Source organism: Xiphophorus couchianus, chromosome 18 (genome assembly GCF_001444195.1).
Source record: "Xiphophorus couchianus chromosome 18, X_couchianus-1.0, whole genome shotgun sequence".
NCBI classification, from domain to species: domain Eukaryota; kingdom Metazoa; phylum Chordata; class Actinopteri; order Cyprinodontiformes; family Poeciliidae; genus Xiphophorus; species Xiphophorus couchianus.
In genome coordinates this window covers 22,899,232-22,924,557 of record NC_040245.1, presented here as the reverse complement: position 1 = coordinate 22,924,557, position 25,326 = coordinate 22,899,232, and the positions used below count along the sequence as shown (strand labels likewise).

At 40.3% G+C, this 25,326-nt stretch overlaps 1 protein-coding gene and 1 long non-coding RNA gene across 4 annotated transcripts in view; both read left to right on the top strand.

Annotated features, from left to right (window-relative positions):
- Positions 1-25,326, top strand: part of LOC114133235 (protein jagged-1b) — a 55,046-nt gene that overhangs the window by 18,113 nt on the left and 11,607 nt on the right. For all 3 annotated transcript variants that reach the window (XM_027998969.1, XM_027998968.1, XM_027998970.1), the window contains 4 exons: positions 16,181-16,238; positions 22,484-22,732; positions 23,878-23,938; positions 24,871-25,001. In XM_027998969.1, the coding sequence (XP_027854770.1) occupies positions 16,181-16,238; positions 22,484-22,732; positions 23,878-23,938; positions 24,871-25,001 (499 nt within the window). The remainder of the gene's footprint in view (positions 1-16,180; positions 16,239-22,483; positions 22,733-23,877; positions 23,939-24,870; positions 25,002-25,326) is intronic.
- Positions 16,246-20,338, top strand: LOC114133236 (uncharacterized). The gene is made up of 2 exons (XR_003593127.1): positions 16,246-19,898; positions 20,002-20,338. It is a non-coding gene; the product is annotated as an uncharacterized LOC114133236 (long non-coding RNA).

Sequence of the window (25,326 nt, the reverse complement as noted above, 5' to 3'; positions counted from 1 at the left end):
GGCCTAAATTAGAGAAATGTTGTTGATGACTTATATCTTATTCCACACAGTATAAAATAAATACTCATTTAGTTTTGTCTTTAATTTCCACTAAAACATTTCTGGTAGCATTTCAAAAATAAGAAAAAAGTCTAAATGAAATCATAATTTGCTCTGTTAACAGCTAAAACATTACATTTATAAAAAAATACACTTATTAAAATGATCTGCCTCAAAGACAACATGGGCATGATTTTAAATAATAGTAAAATGCCAAAATGTAACAACTAGTTATTCATCAAACCGACTTCATGAAAACCAACCTGACTTACAAAGTGCAAGAGCTCACACGCATACTGACGCAATTTAATCAACAGTGTGAGGATGCGCACACACGTTTTTGTTCTCCGACTATTTTCTAGATAATAACGGTGATGCCACTCAGCAGACTCTTACACGTGAAGCGTCCATCGGCTGGAAAAGGGTGATTTCCTGTGGATGTGAGGGAGGTCGGCGTTAGCCTGGGTTATGATGGAGGATGTGAGGGAGGAGGTCGAGCTGGGGATAATGTGTGAAAGTTGTCGCAAGCGGCGGAACGGAGGGGAAACGGTGAGCAAAGAGGAAGTGAGGGAAGAGACGGAGCAGAGGAGGAGGAGGAGGAGGAGAAGGAGGAGGAGGCCTGCCGATGATCTCAGGGAAAAGGGCACAGGTGCTTTGGGTGGAAGTGCGCGTGTCATGGCGGCTTACTCACTCTGCTGAGAGAATCATAATCAGCAGGAGGTGGAGGAGGAGCAGGGGCCGATGGGCGGACAGGATAAGGATGAGACAGCCTGACATCGCACGACATGTCAAGAGGCCTCTGTTGTTCCACGGCGTTTGAAGTGGCCGCGGCCAATTAACCTCGCAGGAATGTGACTTTCAGACGGAGAGGGTGGCGGCTAAATGAGACAAAGAGAAGTCCGAGTGAATTTCCTCTTTAAAGTGCAAAGTTTCTGCTTTTTACTGCGAACAGAAATGATGCACCTGCATGTTTGTTTTTATGTGCTTTGGGTAAAGTTAAAATGTGGTTGTTTTTGTCAGTAGCCAAGCATTTAAAGATCCAAAGTATAACCAGATTTTCACTAAGTTATCTGTAATGTGAAGAGACAATACTGAACTTTTTAATGGCTGAAATAACCCTGCTACTTAGAGTTAAATGTTTTCATGAACAAGCAGAGAAATAGATTTGTCACAATTTAGCGGTTTTTGCTGGACGATAAATTGTCCCAGAAATGATTGCGATAGAAGATAATATTGTTGTTTTGTGACCGTTTTCAAGTAATGTATTGATAATGGCACAATAATGCAAGTTTATCTGCTAGTAAACTTTAATTTAGTAAAGAATACTTTGTAAAAAGCACAAAAAACAAGACAGGAAAAAACCAGACTTACAACCAAAACCATAAATAAAATAGAGTATGGTGTCTCTGTAAACAAAACTGCCTTTCCAAAAGTAATAATAATCAGAATTGAAATTAGTGACTTCCTTTTAATTTTATTATTTGATTCATTGATTTTTTTGCGTCAAGCTTAACTATTACAACAGAAATGTTTAGATGTAGGGCTGAAGTTGAGCATAAAGGCAGTAAAAGATGGTAGAAAAATATGTTGGTAAAACTTTATACTAAAATCTTCTTAAAACAAGAGACTTTAAGCTCTCCTATGCTGATCCCTGTTATAAAACTTAAACTATTCCGTCAATAGCCAGTTTCTTGAGATCTGGAGACTGCAGAGGTCAGCAGGATTTGACCTCCTGCTCACCGATCAAATCCAGTCAAGCAGTAATTGGCTGATTATGATCTACAATGTGTTAAATGTAATCAAATTAAGTTTTTTTTAGATCTAATATATTTACGTTTGGTCACCATGACAACTTAATAAACTTATGTACACTCACATTTATGCGGATAAGCTTAATTTGATTACGTGTTGCAAATTAGCTCTGTTTTAGAAATTTGGCTCACCTGTTTTCTTCTTTCAGTGTGGACACTTTTAGAAAGTTATGTCAAAGTTGTTACAGATTTACTGCAAAAAACCCCCAAAAAACTTAAAAAGAAGATTTTCAGCGTTTGTTCACGTTTTCCGATAAGGATGAACGTATCTAAACACTCTCTGGGCTTATAGACAGAAAGATATGCCTATAAACCCACATGTTTCAATTATTCTACCTCTTGTTTTTGGAGATCAGTTCTCCAAAATGAATTTTATTGGTGCTTAAGATGTTGGTTTCTGTAAAGGCAGACCTGCTTTTGTGCTCATTCTATCAAAATGGGAATCCAGACGTTATGAGTTTTGGCTGAGGAAAATATCCGAACAAGAGACGCATTTGTACTGAACACGTTGAATAACTGAGAGACTCTTGATGAGAAAGGACATAAAACAGTGACAAAGCAGGAACTGGCTGTTGAACTCACACGTCTGTGGTGCAGCGAATGCATCACGACTGAATAAAAATCATAATAATGCTAACAAATTCTGAACAAATTACTGTAGAGAGAGAAAAAAATAATCAATGACAATGTTGAGTGTAGAACTGAAAACAAAAACACTCGGAAAAAAAGGACAACATTAATATAGTGGTAAAAACCAATATAAAAAATATGGAAACATACATTAAAGCTTTTTTTTTTTTTAAAAAAAACAAGATATAAATGTCAGGTTATGATACTCTGTAAATATGCAAAGCTTACTAAATAAAAATATGATCAGACTCAAATAATTTTTTGAGTTTGCACAAGTTCAGAGAAACTAATTTTCTTCATGAAATAATCATCTCAAAGGAGACAGACTCTCTATTTTTTGTTATGTGACTCAGGCTGAGCCCAGAAATGCCTTCTTTCCTTCACTCAGTTTGTATTTTTGACTCCTAGCAGGAAAACGTCCTGCGTTCCTCTGCAGCGAACAGTCAGAGCTTTGGGTTCCCCGCCGCAGGGTCGAGAGTTTTTAGGAAAAGCAGCCAGTTGACTGACGTTCCTTCAGCGCTGTTGGACAGATGGAAAGTGAATGATGGCAAACAAGGGCAGATAAAGTCTGCTGCTAATTATATCCACAATGGAAGAAAAACAGAGGGGACGTCAGGAGTGTGAGAACAGAGACGTCTAATTACAGAGACGGGGCCACGGGAGCGGGGCGGGGTGGATGGCTGCACACTGGGGGTCTAATTTCTCGTCTCGAGTTCTGTGTGTGTGTGTGGGCGTGTGTGTGGGCGTGTTTGCTGGTTAATATCCGTAGAAGGTTTTAAAATTCACATTTGAGCCACCGTAATGCCTCCCGCTCCTTTGTGCTCTGATTGCTTTTCTTCGTTGTTTTGGTCACAGAAAGCTTTCAGTAGCACAATAGTCATATTTGACAGAATCCCACTTAGACTGTGGGGCTCTCAAGAGCTCAAGGAATCAGACGACATTTCACTCCTCTGTGCTCTTCTCACTAGAAACCAGTCTGACTGACTTTTTCTCATTCTTGCCGAAAACAAACCAAAAAAGCGTTTTCCGTGGTGGCGCTTTAATCAAACACACTTTACAGTGCAGCAGCAAACCTGCTGCAGGAATAGTAATTGCATTGTTTCTGTGGTTACCTCAACAACCAGTTTACAGCACAGGTAAGGTGTCGAGCGTCTAATCCGGCTCAGTTGCAGCTGCAGTCATGACAACCATTTGCATGATTTGGAGAGAGGTTCTGTGATTGATTTGAGCTTTTTAACGTAGCACAACAATAACACGCCAGGCTGAAGTATCACAATATAGCAAACTAATTAACCTTCTGTTTAGCTGTCACTCCCCTACAAGCAGATCTGTGTTATGTGTGCACCAAAGGCTTTTAAATGCAAATGCTAAATTGCAAACTTTAATCCATTTGCTCCTCTTTGTGATGCCACAGGACTTAAAGGATCTGGTGCTAATGTCTTTGCCACTAGTGGAGTCAATGTGTTTATGGGTCAGCAGGAAAAGGCAACTGGTCATAATGTTATGCCATACAAGCGTATGTAGATGAGAGATTCAGTCCACATCTTTAGTCTTTATGAGAGGCATAAGAAGATGTTTCCTCGTCACTTGTGGCAATTTAGGTGTCAAGGAAGAAAAGTAGCAGCCATAATTGACCGTAAAATAAAAAATCAATCATTCGTCTTATTTGGGATTCAAGATTTGTTCTCTAACAGATGCAATAATAACAAAAAACAGTCTAAATGGGTCTAAGTGTGTTATGATTTTTGCCGTCTGAGTCTTTTCTGAAAAGCAATTTATCCAGCTGCTTATTTAAACAAAAAAAATAAATAATAAAAAGAAGTGTGTTTAATTGGTGGTGCAGCTTGATTAATTTAAGTTAATCACAAGCGCTGCGACAGACTGGCGACCTGTCCAGGGTGTACCCCGCCTCCCGCCTGGTACGTAGCTGGAGATAGGCACCAGCAACCCTCCCGACCCCATTAGGGACAAGGGTGCACAGGAAATGGATGGATGGATGGATAATCACAAGCGCAGCAGGTCTTGTTGAACAAATTTGCTAAATTAGTTTGCCGACATAAATTGACTTCGGGAAATTCTAATTTGAATCCCAATCGGTGAAGCAATTTTGAAAAGAAAACACAAATGAATCCACATTAATTCTGACCTCCTGTGATGTGTCAAAATTAGCAACATGTCTGAAGAAATACAGAGATTCAACATTACAGTGAAAAAATATATATAACGCTAATTTAGAAATATTACTCATAAGTAAATGGGAAAAAACAGAGCAACATCTCACTACGGTGCCAGTTTTAGGAGAATCCTCTCATTCAAATAACACTTTTTATTCCTCAGATATGTTGGCAGAGTCTCGCTTGTTCACACTTTTTTTTTTCACCTCAGCCATTTGCAGTTCAAATCTGTGCCTTTTTAATTTGCCATTTGAAAATTTGCATATTAATGCATCTGGAAACAGAAAAGTCAACGGTAACAGTAAACAACACTTTGTTGCGATTAAAATCTGAGCTTTTATTGGGAAAAAAGGGGGGAAAACTGAAAGCCAACGACTCATTATCGACTCTAAAGTAGCGGCGGCCATTTTTACTCGACGATGAATACATTCAAGCTTTTGTTGAGCGAATAAAGCAAAACACCACAAATTCCTGTTTGCTGTCTAAATTGATGAATGACATGTTTTGTCTCAAATTATTCCGGATTATAAATGAAAGCGAAAAAACAAAGGGTTACGGTGAAGGTCTGATCTGCTGTGAGTGTGTGTGTTGTGTGTGTGTATGTGTGTGAGCTCTAAGGGGAAATTCCTCTCTCAGGGATGGGAGTTCTTCCTGTCGTAGAGCTCTGTTTGTACAGCCTGGCTTTGTCGGGATATCCTACCCTGCCCATGTCTGAGGGGGAGCGAGGGAGGGACAGACGGCGAGAGAGGGCACCTATATGGGAGGAGGGAGCGGAGGGGCTCGCTGAGAAAAGAGAGGGGATGCAAAGAGGAAAGAAACAGCCATAAACCTTCGCAGAACAGAATTCGCAGTGCGATAATTGATGTCTGTTTGCGAGTGTGAGGGAGAGGCATCAGTATGACCAGACGGCCTGCAGCTGAAGGGAGTAGACTGCCACCATCCACACTCATTCTGCTACTTTCGTGTTGTTTTAGGAGACGGCTGCTCTCTTTTAGTTCTCTCTGCACCTGCATAGAGAGCAGCGGATGATTGAATATTTCAGTAAGATCTTTCACGTGTGGATACAAGAACGAGAACCTGACTTGGCACAGATGTTCGCGGTGGCTTGCTTTTTTGAAAATAAAAAAGTTAGTCACTAAGAAAATTCAAGGAAGCCTTTTTTTTTTGTAGTAAATTTGACCATTTTATCACAAATACTTTTGGTGTCAACTCTTGTATGATTGGAGCAATAGACGTCATATTTACTGATAAAGTTTAGATTTTTTTCAAGAAGGCCACCGCAGTTGTCATGGAAAATTAAGTTTTTGCATGTTTTGATGTCTGATCATAGCTTACATATTTTGAACCATAGAATATGGTTATTTCCCTGACCTCGTTTTTTCTTTTTCTGGTGGACATTTTTCAAAATGGCTGCCATGGTTGTAATGGAGAGAATTAAAGTCAAGAGTGGTCGCAGCTAACATAGGTTCACTAAACACTGATAAACAAGAATCCTAGCTTGGCTACTGCTAATCTGCTGAACACATTAAAAATATGAGCAACAATTACTTAGCTGCTAAACTGTTCAAAATTAGCAGAAGCTAATGCTAATCCACTAAACGTGTAAAAAATTAGCAACTGTTGCTAAACTGCTAAACATATTAAAAATTAACAGAAGCTAATGCTAGTCCACTAAACATATTAAAAAATTTGCTCTGCTAGCTTTGAGCTGCAAAACAAAGAAAGAGCACTAGTGGAAGCTAACACATTAAGACGACACTCTGTGTCGCACATCTTCATCTCCTTCCAGTTAACCAGTCAAAGTCCTCTGTTACAGCTTTGGCATCTGAACTTGTTGTATAAGCGAAAGACCATAGTTGAATGCATGTGATGTGATAAAGTTCATCCAAGCCATAATTATTGGTAACATCTTATGGCAATAATTGATTTAAAAGGGTCAAAACCTGCGGCCATTTTAAAAAATGGCTGAAAGCATACAACCTGAGGGATGAACACACAAGCTTGTATCCAGACTTGAAAGGGTTTTACACTAACATGCTGAACTTCGATCACTTTGACCAATCAGAGAATGAATGTGATTCAGCATGAGGCATTTCTGTGCAAGAGGTTCAGTCGCTCATATGAACGCATAGAAATCTCAAGTTGAAATGTTGCAGAAAAGGCTCATCTGTGTGGCTCCTGAGCATTCCTTGGATGCACTGGAGATAGAGGAAATCAAGAATCCACTTCCTGTCTGCAAAAATGTCTGCCTATAGAGGTATTTCATACAGCTTGTCTTACATCATTGGGTAGTTCATCAGCTGTGTCGAGTATTGCTCTCACATTTTTCATTTCTCAGTCTAACACTGCAGAACCTGTTCATCCCAGATCCATAAACTTTCCAGAGTTCAAAGTTTTACGAGAGTCTTCAATCCTGGAAAAGTGTAAATTAAAGTGCAAGTTAAGATATTGCACTAAATTTGAGAGTAATCTGGTGAAAATCAGGTTTCAGGTGCATTTTTTACAGCGCAAAACACAGAAAAACTGCAAGATAAAAGTTTAATGAGGCAAATGGATATTTTACTGCTGACTTTTGACTCGTCAGCTGCTGCTGTGACAAATAATTAATCACAAATGTCTGCAAGGCATATCATTAGCTGGTGAACGTGATAATCCAAAACATCTGCTGCTGTTAATTTTAAATGCTCAACAAGAAAATCTAGCGTGTAGAAAACGGCAAAATCAAACACTATGAATGAAATATAAAGCTAAAATTAATTATGCTTGATTTATTTTAACAACTCAAGTGTTTAGTGTATGAAGTCTATGCTCTACATTGTTGTTGAATCGCTTTTCTTGGATTTCTTCAGATCTGTGGCTGGCAGTGAGTGAAACCTTCATTAATTTCTACAGTAAATATTTTCTTTACGTTTAATTTGTTGCCATTTTTGGGGGAGCTTTAAGCGTAGTTTGATTATTAGTGCAGCAGTTTGTGTGTTTCGTTCCCGTCTCTCCCTGCTTCAAGGCAGAGCAGTTCAGGTGTGTGAGAGAGTTTGAGAGAGCTCCATGTCCCACTGTTCGCGTAAAATAAGGAAGCTAAAACAAATATAACTGTAGCCGTACTTTCCATGCAACAGACTGAAAACGCAACCAAGCAACAAATAAGAGTAACAACTAAGACCTACAGTCTGACATTTTTGTTGCATTTGTTCTTTTAAAAACCTGGGAAACTTGTAACATTCCCAGTTCAGGACTTTTATGTCAGAAACAGAATATTGATCATGGACTAGATTCTTGTTTACACTGTAAATAATCAGTTTTTCAAATAAACTAAATCCAAGTTACTCAGCTCAATAAATAATATTAACACATCTGAAGTGTTGTCTGTTTTCCTATATTTCTATAGGAAAATATTTCCTATAGTGAAACAACACTCACATTTTTCTATTTCAAATCGGTGTTGATTTGCCCTTATTAAAATGATCAACTATTGCAATCTTTAGCTTTATTAGGAAGAGCTTCTGCCCTCCGAGCAATTCTTTGAATGCAGTTTTGCAAATTGCACTGAGTACAAGTGTTCCTACTGTTGGTGTCGAGTTTGAATTTTTAGCGTTGTGGCAACCATAGTTCATATAAAATCCCAAATCTGTCTTTAGCCAGTCACTGTGTGCTCACCACACCAAGGCTCGTGAAGCCTGAATTTGAGTTTAACGAGTCTGTGCTTATTCTGAAGTTACATGCCCTGCTCTCTGTCCTCTTCCTCTTTCATCACCGCTAATTTCTGAGGTTTCTCTTCGTCAACGTCGCAAATTTATTTCGCATTTGATCGTCAGCCTGAGATCTTACAACCTCCCTCCCAGTTCCCTCCGTCTCTCAACGTTTTCCCAGTCTTCCGCTGGGAACCCGGTGCGTTATGCTCTCTGTGTTCAAGGGACAGGAGAACGGCAACTTTATTTTTTACAGGAGGTTGCCATGTACACAGCAGCTGCCACGACAAAAGTGATACGGTAAATGATTTGACGAGTTGCCAGCCTGATGTGGGCATGCTCAGGTTGGCGTGAGGCCATCATGGTCAGTTTTTCCTTTGAATCCTCTGATGACCGAGCCACTTAATTGGATGCTAGCCACACATCATGGATAATCAACCCCCCACAATATCACCTCTGAAGAGTTAAGCGTGATTGAAACAGTCGGGAAACTCTCACATTTCAGCACGTGCAGTAGAGAAATGCTTGATCCTCTCCTAAAAATCCCTTCCAGACTTTGGAGACTCTATCCGGTCTTAGTCTGGCACAAAAAAAAAAACGCGTTCGTAGCCACAAGGCAAGGGCCAGTTTGAGAATCTCATTCAGGGTTGCCAGGTCTGACTGACAGTTTCCAGCCCAAACACAACACAAAACCCACCCAACTCTTAAAAGAAAAAAACATTGACTGCATTTATAGAGTTGTGACAAATCGCAGCGTTTTTGTTTGTCCTTTATTATGTTCTGAACAGAACCAGACGCCACCGGGACGGAAAAGGACGTGACTTTAAATCACGATGTTGCCCTGGGATTTCTGCTCTGCAACATAGGCTGTTAATCATTGATGATGTCGCGCCAGAGATTTCAAAAATAAATAAATTGGCTCATAAAATAAGCAAAAATATGGCATTTTAATAAAAGTTTTGTGCTAATCCGCCACACAATTAGAACTATTTTGAAAGAATTTTTTCCTCTGAACACTTTCAAAAAACCCACTAAATGTTGTGAAAAGCAGCCCAGATTTCAACAACATGCCCAAGACTGTTTTTTTCCTTCTTTTTTTTCAGCCCAAACTGGCAACACGGATCTCATTATTTGATCATTGTCAGCAAAAATACCACAGGGTATCACAGGGTCGAAGTAAAAATCAAGCATCGATGTCTATAACATGATCTTTTTGCTTTTATTTAAAAATGACCTCCTGGCGTATGAACTTTAGAGTTACAACGCAAGCTACACCTATTTAGGATTTTAATTTTAATAGACCTGACAATACTGAAGAAAAAACAAGCAGCAAAAATTTGGGAGCTTTTTGCGGGGAATAAAAACAAAGTATTTTTGTCGTTCTGCTCTGGTATCCAGCCTCTTTTTTGTATTTTACAGATACAAGCAGTTTGTACTTTTCATAAAAGTGATGATTTTAGTTTCCACGCCTTCTCTGTTACCTTTTTTTCTCCCAACGGCAGAGTTTGTCTGTGGTGCCTCCGTTCAGCCAGCTGACCGGCAGTGCAGAGAAGCATGTCAACTGGATAAAACCCTAGTGTAGCTTGACACCGGCGACCGGCTCTGTAGCTGCACCGACTGTTTAACTATTTGTTGTGACAGTGAAACTGATTGTGAGAATGACGACTTCCACACTTTGCGCCACAGAAAACAACCGCCGAGTTTCATCTCTCTCCTGAAAAGCTAATTCCAGCTGTCGTCTGCAAAAGTTTAGATAAAAAACCTTTTACTTCGCTGTTATGTTTCCTTTCTCTGTTTTGAAAGGGGTTATTTTCCTTTCAGCACACGTAAGAATAGAAGAAAACACACAAAAAACCTTTCCATTAGGTCAAGTCCTTGTTGTCACCACTTAGGTCATTCATTCCACACACAGAAAAAATCAAAACACTTTATGTTGTTTATGCTGGAACAAAGTCCACTATGTATTTTTTAAAAATCTCTGGCTGTGATCAGCCTCTTGTCGATGTTGTTGTAATGTTTTTCGTCGTTGTTTCCTCAGACTGTGAGGTAACTCTGCCTTAAACTGCCTCGCATCTCCTGGCATCACAAACGCGGCATTGTCTGTGTTTGTGTGCATGTATTCGCAGAAATTGCCAGGGCGTTGCAGACGACTCTCTTCAGACACAGTTGTTGCTGTGATTTTTAATTTGGTAACCATGGTTACTCGGATCCTTTCTGACCTGCAGACAGGAGCCCAATCTCCAAAACAGAGCCGAGTACACACACTAACACACACACACACACCCTCTTCCTGTATCGCGACTTCACCTGGCGGCACGCTCTTACAGGAAGTGAGAATATGTGCGCCGAGGAGGATAAATAACAGAGAGCATCAGCGATGAAAAGGCTGGACTTCCTTCAGGGCTTTACCTGCCATTAATAACAGTTGGCAGGCAGCGAAGGTGAGGCACCTCCAGAGGGAGGAAGGAAGGCCGAGTGAGGAGGTTTGATTGAAGAGGTGATAAAGTTAGGGAGTCTTCCAGTGAGGCAGAGGCGCCGGAGAGTTTTCTATTCGTGAATATCAGCAGAACCGGCCTGATCAGCTCCTGCAGCGTATCCACTAACAGAACATTTAACTTGACTCTGCTGCTTTATTTAAGCTCTTTATTTAGTTGTGCATTTTTATCGATCACACTGGGAGGTAGAAGTGTCCTAATTTATTGTGTGGAGGGTTGTGGAAAGGTGAGGAGATGGAAGATATCCCTTCAGCTCAGATTGTTTCTGAGGGACCTCCACTGAAATGTCCAGTTTGATGCATTTTTAACAGTTTTATCTTTGGAGTCAAGGTTTATATGCCTACAAGGTGTCTAAAATATACACACCAATATTTTTTTTTAAGTTCCATTAAAAATATTTAAGAAAGTATAAGTTATGATTTCTTTATATAGCGCGGGTTAAAGTGCTTCACAGTGAAAATATGAAAACACCTTAAAGAAATTAATTATTTTATTTTTATTTTATTAATGTATTTAATTCAAACAGTTAAAAAAAACAACAACAAGAAATCAGTGGAACAGAGAAAAACGTGTGCATACATAACCAAGAACAAAATTATTTGTTTACCACTTTTCTATTTGTAAAAGAGTAGGAAGAAGTGAACACTTATGTAATCCTATTATCTCAATTTAATGAAATATATTACCTAATCTTAATATTGGACTCTAACCAATTGCAAAAAAAAAAAAAAACAACTAAGAATTCTACTCAGCTTTTCTAAAAACTAACTAAAAAATCAGTAAGAGGCAGTATTATGCCTTTTCCAGACACATAGTGTCATTTTATAGCAAAATAAAGTCACTATGTCACATTCACTTGTAATAGAAATTCTCTAAATATCAAACATGACATAAAATAAATATGACTTCACAAGTTAACACAGTGAAATTGGTTCCTTGTCTTTATGAGAAGCTTTATAGTACTCCTCTTTCAGCGAGTCATCGCAACAATGCTTCTCATTATGCCGTTTAGAACCGTTCTTAGCATTTTACTGAGAAGTAGTTTGTATGACGTTCTCAGCAGACTCACAGTTCCTCTGGGGGTTTGCTAATTGTTGATTCAGCTGAGTAGCAGGCAGGGATTTCTAAAACATGCCTGAAAAAACCAAAGCAACACTGCAGGTATGCTCTTCATGAAGGAAAAACATCATGTAACATGATGTAAGGCTAAAAATGACAATTTCACATTACAACCCCTCCTTTCTAATAATTACAACTCATATTGCCCATTAGGATCTTATATTTTCATAGCATTTTTGTCTGAATGATGTTTTGAACTTTATAATATAGCATGTGTATGTTAACAGTAGTGGAAATGTTAGCTAGCACTAGCTTGTGCTACCTTAGGCTAATGGCATCATAACAATAACATTCTTGAGAAACTGTCTGTTTTCTGGTACAAGGGAAGCATTAAGTAATTTCCAGGCACTTTTATAGCACAATGAAGTAACTATGGGGTAATGCTAAAATATTTACCCCCTCATTTGGTGCAACTGCTAAAGCTTGAGGCGCTAACAAGGGGCTATTGAGAGACAGAGAAGCACCTAGCATGTAGCTCTTTATGCATGAGACAAATACTGTAGTGCTTCCTAAAATCACCACCTCTTTCTTTCTAAAATTTGTTTTTAGCAAAAAAAAAAAAAAAAAGTAAATAAATAAATCACTGACTTATGCCATTATTTTTAGGAAGGTAAGGAACAGTAGCAGTACAGAAAAGCATAGCTGGTTTAAGGGAGACACTATGATTAGCTGCTGATATCAATCACTTTTTTCATCTCTAAATCCGACTTCACTTCCTGCCTCTGGTTCTGGTTCTGCCTTTTGGGTCTGGATAGAATCATAGGGGATTTGAGGCATTTTAAATCTCGATTGAGACTTGTGGAAAACGCTAAACTGCACAATTTGCTGCTGCAGGAGAATCAAGTCAGACAGATATCAGTCCAACTACATAATAGAGCAGCAATATTACTAGAGTCAGACGTTGAGAAGAGGGAGAAGAAACAGCAGAGAGCTGAGTACTCGGAAAAAGAGAAAATTTTCAGATCAGTCGCAGCAGCAGCCTCACTTAACAATTTTCCCAGACAAATTTCTGCTGTTTCTTGATTTTTGTATTTTTTTTTTATCAAAGATTGTCTAAATCTGCAGTCAGTGCACCGTAGATTCCAGTTCTTCTCTAAAACATTTAATGATTGAATAAAAATATTCCTTTCTGCTACATATAACCTGAAGGACTGCTGATACAATTTAAGGAACCGTCCATCATGAAGGAGGAGGGAATGCTCCAAGCCATGACCTGCTGGGTTTCCTCAGTAAACCTTTTAAGCTAGTTTTAGTAATGAACTAAACTTGATTTCAGATTTTCTTTGTTGCCCTTGAACATAGCATCTGAGATGCACTGCAGAATGAAATTACGGCGCATATTAGGTCACAAACAGTTAGGCAAACTGTAAATAGAATATGACAAGAAGAAGACAAAAAAAGGGCAGGGAGTATAAATACGAGGGCAAACCTTTGCAACTTGTGCAAGAAATCCATGCTGCTGGAGTCGAGCACACCCATGGCATGATGCTGCCACCACTATGCAATGATAATATTGGGATGCACACCACACACCCAGCATGCGTTTACTTTGCCTCCATGTAGCTAATAAGACATGAGGCTCCAGGACTTTGGCTCATAATGTAGTGTTGTATCCCCTGTTGTATTTAGCTCAAATTAAATTTATTCCAAACAGAATCAGTGTGTTGATAGTGAGCCGTTTAATCCCGCAGCGTGGATGTAAATAATGAATTTCTTTGGTTCAGAGTTTTAAGCCAAAGCGGAACGACTCCAGCTGGTATCTGTGCTCTCTGCCAGTTTTAATGAACTGGCTTTGAGCCCTTTGCCGCCCCGTACAGCTCATTATCTCCATGATTTCTCTGTGTGTGGGTGTTCTTCCTATTTCCTTCCATGATTTTTATGATCACCTCAGCAGTTTTTCTTCTTTTTTTTTGTATTTCCCCTTAATCTAGTGTCTCGAATCCTTTTGTTTTATCTCCTGCAAAGTTCTTTGTTTTCTGTCTTTATGATTAGCCTGCAGGAATCCTACAAATTGTCACTCTGGGACTGCAATATTTCTCTGATCCTTTATAGCCTTCTTCTGTCTTCCCTGTCCCTCAGCTCACCTTCTCCTCCCATCTCCTCATCTGTTGCAGCAAATTCCACTTGAAACAAAGCCCTGACTCAGAGTTTTTACCATATAATTTTCAGCCCTCCAACATTTTGAACCTTCATTCCAACCCTTTATCTTCATGGCCGCTCCTCTTCCTCCCCCATCTGTACCTCACTTCACATCTCCCGTAGCTCCTGCACCTGTCACCTCCTTCTGAGCGGTTTCTTCCTCCCACTTCCACCCGATGCCTGTGGGCTGTGCGCTTTCTAAACAAAGACGTGACTACACATCCGTGTAGCCTTTTAGACGAACCTTAAACACAACGCACATGCCAGAGCTATTTGCATGACAGGCGCTGGTGTGATTCACAGAGGGAGGGACTGGTGGGTGGATGAAGGGAATACGAGAAATGGGGAGAGAGACGGAGTTGTAGTGGAAAGTGTTGGTCTGAATTATTCATTGCTGATGTATACGATGAAAGAATGCATCCGAAAGGAGGAAGTCGCGAGTAAAAAGTCGCCCCCTTATCTCTCAGGAGTGAGATATCTCAGTGAGCTCAATGTCATCATTTCAGTACGCCCAAGCCGTCGGCGACCGCAAACCCGTCGGCTGAATCTATCTCCGCTGCAAATGCTTACGTTTAATAGAAATGTTCGGAGAAGGGGGAAAAAGATGGACTGCTGGAGCTATAAATGCAACAACCTGATATCGATCCAGTTTGACCTGCACACTGCATTGAAGCCTGGGATTAAAGGAAGGCACATGGAAAAAAAATCTGTTAAACCAAGAAGGGTATTTTTTTCTTATTTTTATGCTCCAGGTCAGGAGTTGCTTCATGAATAACGCTTGCTGCTTGCCGTTATGTTACAAACGCACAATGGAAATGTGGAACTTAAAAACCTTACCGCCTTAAACCCATGAAATACATGAATACATTTTTAACTATTTCCTCCTCAGTTGTCTTCAGGCTTGTAACTCATGATTGCGATATTTATCTTGATGTTAAACATTGAGGAAAGTGTGAAAAGGCCTGAGAAATGAAGTGAGAACACCGAAGCTGAGAGTGCAGCTGATAAAAATGACAGTTTTGAAACTTCATCAGTTCATAGCACATTGAAAAAAAAGACAAATGTCACCCGACTCCAATTTGATTTCATAAGGTGAGGAGGATCAAGTCAAAAGAAATGTTGTTAGAGAGCAGCTGAGAGACCTAGCAAACCGGGACTCTATGCAAAGCTTTAAAAGCGTTCCGTGGCGATGCTAGTGTGTAATTTTCTGTAAAAGTTGAGCTACATAAAAATAAAAATAAAAATGGTAATTTCTGCTCCTGTCATGTTTTGTAGGTAGACAATCGGACCAATATGGAGGCTTCAACTCAGGTCTGTAGTCTGCTCCCACTGAAATGTGGTGGTGGTCTCATTAAAGATATAAGGCCTGCTCTACAAAGATTTCCAAATAAGTTGCGCAAAAAAAAAAAGCTATATGTGCAGAAATTGGGCACGCAATCTACAAAGTTCGACTGCTCAACAGATTACAGACCTCCATATTTAAATGAGGATTTTACGTGAGTCACTGGCTGTCATAACGGAGAGTGTTGGACAGAGCGGCCATAAAAGAAAGAAGTAGAAAGTCAGCATGCTTGACGTATGGCAGTAACAGTAATAATAATACAATTCATTTAAAGTATGATATAAATCAACAGTAAAAACATTTACCGATCAATCAAAACCAAAAGCTCTAAACTGCTGCATTAAGCTCCTCAGGTCTAAAACAGATGCAACAATCTGGTTCGCGTTCGGTAAATTGCATTGTGGGAGGTAAGTCGTTACGTCTGCATAGCCTCCTCCTCCCAGTATTTTGCTCTTTTTGATGATCAGCAGACAACCTAAATTTAGTGGGCCTCATTATGCTGCGCAGTGCATAGTTTGTACATCAGGTTTGCGCCTGATATCAAGTTTTTACCTGCTTTTATACCCGCAAACTTTTACTAGACCAGAACTTTCTACGAAAGTAGAAAGAAAATCTCCAGTTTGAACAGAGAGTTAAGGCTTCAGTGTAAATCAGGTAGAAAAACAAGAAAACTGCAAAAACAAGAGAGGATAATCCGACACTTAAAATACACCGTGTCTCTTTTTTTTTATTTGTCTTCTTCCAGAAATCTTTTTCTCTGGTGTTGGAGGCTCTGGACCACGACAACGACACGACGGAACCAGGTAAGGACGAGCTCTTGTTTTTACCACCTTCTGAATTTGACAGCATGCGGGGGACTCGTCCGATCGATGCGCTGAGACTGGTCTCTGTTGAATCCAATTGATCGGAGCTGAATTTGGACGTCCTGTGCCTGTTTGTCTTGTACAGGCCAAAGGGGCATTCATTGTGATTTGGTGCGATATAAGTGAAACCAGTACTGTTTTGAACATTACTTGTGGTCCAAAGCCTCAGCAAAACTACATGCCTTCATCATTAGGTTTTTGTGGGCTTGATTAGCTTTTTGAGTGCTTAGCATCAGGGTTACTATTTGGCATCACTTGTGTCAAACCGCATCCACAAGGAGGCCAAAGGGCCTTATTAAAAGGCACAGTTTGTACCCAAATTTTGTCGTTTTATGAATGTTTTCAAGTTTCTCAGTCCTAAAACGCTTTAACAACCAAATGTGCGTTCAGTGTTTTTTAAATCAGCGTCTTTAAGGATTTTGCACTGTTTCTTAATTTATGTAAACAGCACTAAAACCTTCGTCACTTTCTCTCCTTCGAGTCCAAGAAAGCTGCAGCTCCTTAGTTTAGCTTAGAGCAAACAGCACAAGTGCTTGTTTACCAGGCTGTGTGGTTTGACATGAAGAAACAATGTGAAAACATCCTTTGTGTCTTAATGTCTGTGATCAGACAACTCTACCCTCACCCTTTCATTTCCTGCTCGTCTCCTTTTTCTGAACTCTCCTCAAGATGTGGAAAAGCTCCTCAGTGGGGAACTGTGAGCCGCCTGCTATAAAACTCAAAACACAGAGATGAGCAGACAGATGCTCCTGCATCTTCCCCATTCCTTTCATGCCGCAGTCCTCATTTTCCGCCCCCCTCATCTGGGAAAGAGGGGCGACTGCCGTCCGGACTGAGCGGAGACTGGAATAATGAAAAACTGGGAACTCTGCCCGACTTGTTCTCTGTGTCTCACCGGTTCTCCTGCATCTGTCTTCCTCTCGGCCCTCCGGCGCTAAGCTTACATCTGTTTGCATTATCTTCCATTTCCACCTGAGCCTCTGACTACCTCTCACATTGTGGCTAAAGCTGCGGAGTAGGCCAGCAGCTTAGCTCTGCTCAAACGGAGGCATCCGGTAGCAGTCTGAACAGAGTTATCGGGTCCTGCTTCCAATCAGGGAGGATTACAGAAACGGGACTGGAGCTTCTGAAATGCACCGCGGAAACAATATGATGTTCCCAGTTCTCACTGTCTGACTTTCACTGAGGTTACGTGGGATAAGACGTAGCTTTAGTGTGGAATGAGCAGGGAAGGTCGTAGCAGACGTTTAAATTAAGTTTAAACTTTTATTCGCAGCTTTTTTATTTCGAATCAGGACTTTTTTTGGTCCTGTTTAAGTCCAAGCGTCATACTTCAGTGAAATGTATGCCACTGATGTGACATCAAACCAAGTCTTATTAGTACCTTGTGATATTATTTGACACAAAACGGATGTTTCTGATGCTTCAGATTTTTCTAGAAAGCAACAGATATTTTGTCTCCATATTTTCAAATATCTCATCAAAGCATTTAAGGTAGAGGAGTGAACAGGATTTAACGTCTCGTTGCCGTTTGTCTCTTGAGTGGAGGAGGGCTGGTCATGTGGTATTTGTTTGGTGAGAGTGATGCAGCAAAGGACTGTGGGAAGTTCAACCGAAGCAGAGAAACAGTGGTGAAGGAGTGTGGTCGCTTTTTTTAACGGTCAATCTATAAAATATCGTTAAATATTGGTTACCGGCCATAACAGCAGTATTAATATCGGATATTGGCTCAAATGTTCATATTGGTGTATCCCTACATTTACTTGGAGAAATTCTTCATGGTGTTGGTCCATAACTAGTGTTTTTTACGGGTATTGCGTTCTTAATAATGACAATTTTTGCTCCAGTTCTCACACATTGAGCTGTGCAGATTTTCTTCCTGCTCACTGTATGTAGAGACAAGATAAACGCAGATCCTCGTCCAGCCTCGTTTTCATAGATCCAGGTTCTTAAAACGGTTTTTAAGAGTTGCTCTGACTGTAGCTGTGGATGAGTTTAGAGGAGCAGCATTTTTTTCTGGATTTCTGAAAATCGTCACACATGCAGGTGATTTAAATTGCAAGTTTTCTCGTCTTTTCCATTTTGAAGAATGGCTATCTGTGTCAAGAAAAATAGAAAATTATAAAACGCTAAGAAAAGTTCACAAACATTGTAATGAACTAAGTATAATGTCGAGAATAAAACCAATTCTTCATTTATGTTCATTTTTTAGGAAATCTAGAGGGGTGCCGATAAATGTTGCTCTATTGCAACAAAACAAGTTCCCCCCCCATCACTGAATAATAAAACAAATTGTCAAATTAAATGTTGGATTACACAAATTCTTTGCAATTTAATATTAAGATAATAATATGCCCCTTTCGATGTTTTGGTATACGTCATTTATTTATAGCAAGTACGTATCTTTATCGCTTAAGTTCCTTGCTTTCCTACTTGTCGTCTTGCCTGACGATCGACTGCATTGATCGAATGAGCATTAGCGAGCATCGACTTGGCATTTATTAAACACAAATATCCGTCAAGCAAAAATATCAATTCACTCTCAATAAGAATTCATTGGCAAAGGTCACACAGACGTCTCCTGGTCATTTGAAGTTATCAGTTTGCTTCAATGGCATCAAATTAGCTGTTTTTTTGTTGCATTATGTCTTGGTTGTGTTTGCCTGTTTGGTGCAGGCTTCCTGTTACATTCAAGCAGCATCGACGCCGAGCTCAAAGCTGTGGAGAAAAACTGAAATCCAATATTGGAAGTTTTCTAAGTTGGATCAGCTTGTCTATAGCGTTCAGCAAACACATTTAGGCCGACTGCCTGGCCCGTGTGAGGGTAATAGTAATGAGGCTGAATAGAAAGCCCTCGCACGAATTGGCCCCATACATCGAATAAAGAGTGGGACTAAACAATATCCGTCTGATCCTGTCTGCTTCCTTGGGTGTATTGATTTGCCGGCAGGTGATCTGGAATAACGAGCGGAAGCGGGTGCTTTCTCTCCTGCGGGTATTCTCCGACATTTCCGAGGGCAAAACGATTCACAAAGCTCCAAGGAGGTTTTTAATACCTGCAGACGTGCTCTGTTATCATGTTTTTTTTAATCTTTTTGCAAAGTTTGACTTCCACTAAAGGTTATCGCTTCTTCAACCTGCTGTGTTTAACATCCCTGTCTACAGGAACCAGGTTTGTTATTAATCAACCTGATCTAACCACCTCACGAAGAAAATCCTGCCCCGCTGTGTCGGATCCTAATGATGTTATTTCTAATTCTCTCGTGGCGGAGAAGTAATAATGATCAAATTAACCCTTTGACACGCCCGGTTTATAAAATAACTTAAAACCGAAGGTGGACTGCGGCTGATTGATGAGTGTTTGTGGTGTCGGGCCCTCATATTTGACTGCAGGCCTTTTTGGCTCAGTGTCCACGCTTTCCTCTTTTTGTCAGGGTTCCTGTGTGCATGTGTGAGTGCGAGTAACACATCTCTTCCAGCGAGGATCTTGGTGGAGAGCCGGGGCAGCCTTCACAGGTGGAGCTCCTCTGCCTCATCAGAGTGCTGGGGATAAAGGAGCAGCAGAGCCTTCACTCAGTGCTGGATGATTAACGTCTACTGGTAGTCACTCTGGCCACTTCTCGTTGTCAGGCTATTTTAAGCTTTTTGATCAGTCTCTTGAGTACCTACCTGAAGCTCATAGTCTCTGTGTTTGCTCCCTTAGGATTTGTCACTGGATCTTTCTAGAGGAATCAGTTCAACCATTTTCTCCTCCTGTGGACCCCACCAGTAAGGACCTGCCTGCCTGCTCCACTGTTCCCACCATCTCCACTCCGCTCAATCACACCTCTGGTTCTCGGTCACCACCTACCTCGCACTCGCCTCAGGAAGCACCATCACCACTCTCCACACAGGACCCCTGGGCACCTCTCTCCCACGCTTCACCAAATCCATTCGAAAGCGCCGCGGATTGCGTGACACTAACCACTCCCAGAAACGTCAAGGAAACCTGTCAATTGTTTGTTCCTTTGAAAGAAAATAAAACCTATTCATTACTTGGACTTGTTGATTCTGCATGTGGGTCAGAAGGTTAAATCCGAACATGTCTCTTACTTTTAAACACACACACACACCCACACAGTGAAACCAGTGTGCGTGTGTTTTCATTCCTTTGTGTCAAACCACAGTGATCTCATCTCTCCATCAGGCAGTGTGTGCGCGTATGTTTTTAATACCTTGTGGGGACCATTTTTCTGACACATACTACGTTGTGGGGACCGAAGCCTGGTCCCCACGAGGAGAAGCGCTGTGTTTGGGTCAGGGGTTAAATTTAGGACTAAGGTGTGAATTGAGTTTTGATAGGGTTAAGATAGGGGTTAGGTTTAGGCTGTAGAAATGAATTCAAGTCAGTGGAAAGTCCCCACAAATAGAGCCACGCAAACATGTGTGTGTGCGTGGGGGTGTGTGTGTGTGTTGGGGTGGGTGTGTGTGCTAATAGCTGCTGCACTGAGTCTCTGGCTCTTTTTGCCTCTGGCTGTCAAAATGAGTCATGCACAAAGACTCACTCTACTTTCCTCTAACTTCTCTGCTTCCTATCCTGCACGACTTTCTCCACATCCTCCCTTTTAGCTCCTAAATGCACACTTGTACCGTACATTGAGACACATATTCGCACCTCTCTTGTGTGTTTACGCCCTGTCAGGGAGCATTATGCCGGAGTTGGGGAATAATGGCGCCTCTGGGAAAGCCCCTCCTGGGGGGCAGCCGTTGCCCAGGGGCTCGTCTGGTTCTCTCATCGTCAGCCTCTGTGTCAAGTGGGACTCATGCTGGAAAAGTTTTATTATTCAACTCATAATATCCACACTGTCGAAGCTTCCTTAGCCTGACGGTTGGTAGGAAGTCTGATGGTAGGAAATTAATAGATGATTCTCCAAAAAGATGAGAACATGTTTTGTTTTTTTTTACTTAAACAGGAGGTATTATGTAAAATCGATTCATCTTACATTATTTCCTGCCAATTTTAAGGCATTAAATTAGGAAGTAAATTTTATTTTATGTCATATGTATACACAACTCTGGTTAAATGAAGAGTGCATTGCACTGAACTCCACTGAAAACCTCATTTTATTCCACGAAATATTGACTCTGCACTCTTCCTGAGTTAAAACATTAACATTGTTGTTTCTAATTGAATATTAACTTGTTTTCTTTGCATTATTTGAGGTCTGAAAGCACCGCATCTCTTTTATTTTTGAGCATTTCTCATTTTCTGCAAATAAATACATAATATTTGCTCTGAATTTCAGACACATGTTGTCAGTAGTTCATAGAATAAAAGAGCAAAGCTCATTTTACTGAAACATAAACCTATAAAAAGTAAAATGAGAGAAAACGATCATTTTAAGGGGTCTTTTTACCGGAGCCTTGTATGACATATCTAGCACTGAAAGCAATATAGTTACTTGATTATGCTATGAAATAGCACTACGTGTCTGTTAATTTTTCACATCACTGTGGACGATGACACTGGTGCTCCTGGTTTGCTGTTAAATGTTAAATCCAGTTATCTTTGATTAAATGTTTTGGTGGTTTGAACTTGGATTGGACGCTCCAGCTGTTCAATGATCCCAAGCAAACATCAGAACATTTTTTTAATTGATAAATCAACACTAAGCTTCTGGAATATAAGTTTCATGTTGAACTGTGGGACACTTTCCTTGCTTTCAAAATACATCATCAGCTTACAAGCTTCAAACATCTCTTACATCCCTGCTGGTATTTGCATAAATTTACTCATTTCAAATAACATTTCTGCTGCTATTTGCACATTTCTGTTGTTTACACAGTTTCATTTACTGTAAATAGTCTGTTTTTTAATGCACAAATACACACGCACAGTCTGTAAGGTTTTTTCCCCACTCAGCTGCACTTTCTTGTAGATCAAAATATGCTATTTTTTAGTAACTCCACAGCATTTTATGCTATAATCTCCCCTTCTTATTTAAACATATTTTTAGGTTTTGTCTTTTTGGGAACCTACATGCCTCGACTGCATGTCACTACGCTGCTGTTGCACCTGAATTGGAAATAAAGGGTTTCTATTCTGTATTATTAAAAATATCCCACATTTCCTTATTCATTTGTCAGTGATCACCTCTCACTTCCTTCCAAACTACAGAGTAAAGTTCTCCCCTGCGCTCCTCCAGGTCAGCTGATTGAGCGCGTCCTCCTCTCCTCCATGCTGAACCCGGGTGAACAGTGGCAGACGTACCGCCACCACGGACGGATCCTCGGCTTGGAGTATCGGCTCCGCTTCCGCTGCGACTCCAATTACTACGGGCCGTACTGCAACAAGTTCTGCCGGGCCAGAGACGACTTCTTCGGCCACTTCAGCTGCGACCCGAGTGGCTCCAAGGTCTGCATGGAGGGCTGGACAGGACCGGAGTGCAAAGAGGGTAATGCCGCCGTCGGGTTTTAGTTCACATTGGGTGAACAGTCTCTCTCCTCTTTTCTTGTTTGTAAGTGTAAATGTCTTCCGCAAAGGTTTTCCATGAGAAATGAAATGCTTTGCTGTTTCATGTTGACATAAGAAGCCCTGGAACTTAAAATGAAACTCTGCAAAAGTTAACTTATTATTAACTTTTGCAAGTATATATGGTATGTAAGTACATACATACTGAATTACCCTAAATATTTTGTGGTAATATTGTGATCACAACAAAAGTAACAATATTTATTACTTATTTTTGGTAGCTGTGGCCTGACGGAGCAATCACAACTTCATAATCACAAATATTGCTCTTGAAAAACATTCCCACTTTTAATACGCTTCATTACGACGCCAGTCACAAAAAGAAGTGTGACCTGTGTCACTAAACTGCACACAGTAACTGCATCTAATACAATTTTCAAATTAAATATTTATTGTTACTCTCATTGAACAAAGAGTGGAGAAAATAGAAAAACCAACAATCATGATACAGCGTTATCAAACCAAGAAATGTATCACGATAAAAGACAAACAACACGATAAATGCACAGCCATAAGCTGATGTTGAATAATTATATGATAGCTTTATGAATGATTGGTCCTGCTGATATCACCGGGGGGTCGCCTCACTCTGATTCGTCAGTGGGACGACATTCGCCGTGACTCATCAGCCGGACGACCCGTCTCTGTGACCTCTTGGAGGTTTTTTTGCAACGGTAAGAGTGAATGGAGGAAACCAAAGTGGAAACTATGGAAGGACACGCAGCTAGTTGGAGGACATCCTGCAGCTCTGCCCACCTCGCCCCGTCTCACTCGCCCTGACTTCCTCCTCAGCACGCCGTTGATTGGACCGCACAGAAGCAGGAAGTTGGAGAGATTAGCCTTGGCCCCCCGTTACCTCCAGGTTAACCTATAGTGCCTGTGAGGGGAGTTTTCAGACTTTGAGAATTCAGTGTGATAACATTTATTGGCCTCTTTGTTGACTCTGAATAGATCTCACCTTTCATCAAACAACCAGTGAAGATGTATTTTATTTTTCTTGTTTTGTGTTGCTAGCTTACGTCACTGAAGCGTCAGGTTATCGTTTCTCTTTGTGTGTTTGTTTTGCAGCCATGTGCAGGCAGGGATGCCATCAGACTCATGGTTCTTGCACTGTCCCTGGAGAATGCAAGTACGTTTCTGAAACAACTACCAACACTGGTGTTGTGGTAACAACTCTCCTCTATCTCTGCAATGAAAATACTAATAAATTCCCCTCATTTATGTCATATAATTGCCTAACAACCAGACTTTCTTAAAATGTTTTATTGTGCTTTTGATCAGTAGTGCTCCAGACTTTCTGAAGGGTTTATTTTTACTTCCCCTGCTTTTTTTTTTTACTCATGTTTTGCACACCGCCGTACTTTTTATAAGCATAAAAGGATAAAAAGCTCTTGAATGTTTCAGGCAGTATTGTTTGCGCAAAACAACTGAATTAAAAAGCAAAAAACACCAACCTTTATACAGTTTGTCACCAGCAGTTGTTAAGAAAAAACTTAATTTGTCGTAATTTTTTTTTCCGGTGAATTGAACAAAACACAGGAACAAGTTTAGCTCTGCACAGAGATGGAAAAACGTATTTGTGTCAAGCTTGAGTTTATTTTGTTCCATCTTGTGTTTCGTTTATCTCTGTGTTCCCGAGCTCTGGTGTTAATTTTCCCTGAGTGCCTCTGTTTCTGACACCACATATTTTTTAATATGCTCTAAAACATAAACAGCACTAAAAATCTGGACATAAAAATAATTTGAAGCTTAATAAAACAGTGTAAAACATTCAAGAAATCCCAGATAATTGTTGATTAAATACATTTTTTAAAATGCTGAAATAAAATATGTTAATTTGAAAGCACAACTTAAAATGTTTGGATTGGTTTAAATATTTAATGCTGTAGAGATTAAATATCACTGGTTGTGTTTAGAAGAATAAAATAGACACAATGTTTGTTTCTCCGCAGGAATCTCATACAGATTAAGTTGAAATTCATGTATTCAGTTTTCCTTCACTAATAATATTCTAAGATATGATATTCTGAGATGCAATCTGCCTGTCTGTCCTGGTTGTAGGTGTCACTACGGCTGGACGGGTTCTCTGTGTGATCAGTGTGTGACGTTTCCCGGCTGTGTGTACGGGAGCTGCGCCGAGCCCTGGCAGTGTGTGTGTGACGTCAACTGGGGAGGTCTGCTGTGTGACAAAGGTGTGAAATGCAAAAATATTTCAACGGTTTGTGCTGAGATGAGCCAAGCGCCGAGCGTCAAGAGGCCCTGAGGATTGAAATTTTGAAATTTGAAAGTATTTGAGTATTCCCGTGCATATTTTTTTTGTTTCAATAAAAACACAGTGCTGCAGTAGCATCGGTGCATCTAATTGCTTCTGCATGAATGGAAGATCGACACTTTTTCCTGCTGTTGATAAAACAATCCACCAAATTGGCGATGGCTAACAGATGTTGATAATAGCATCAGGGATTAACAGAATATTTTCTGTATTTGACAAAAAAGTTTTTGTTCAAACAACAGAAA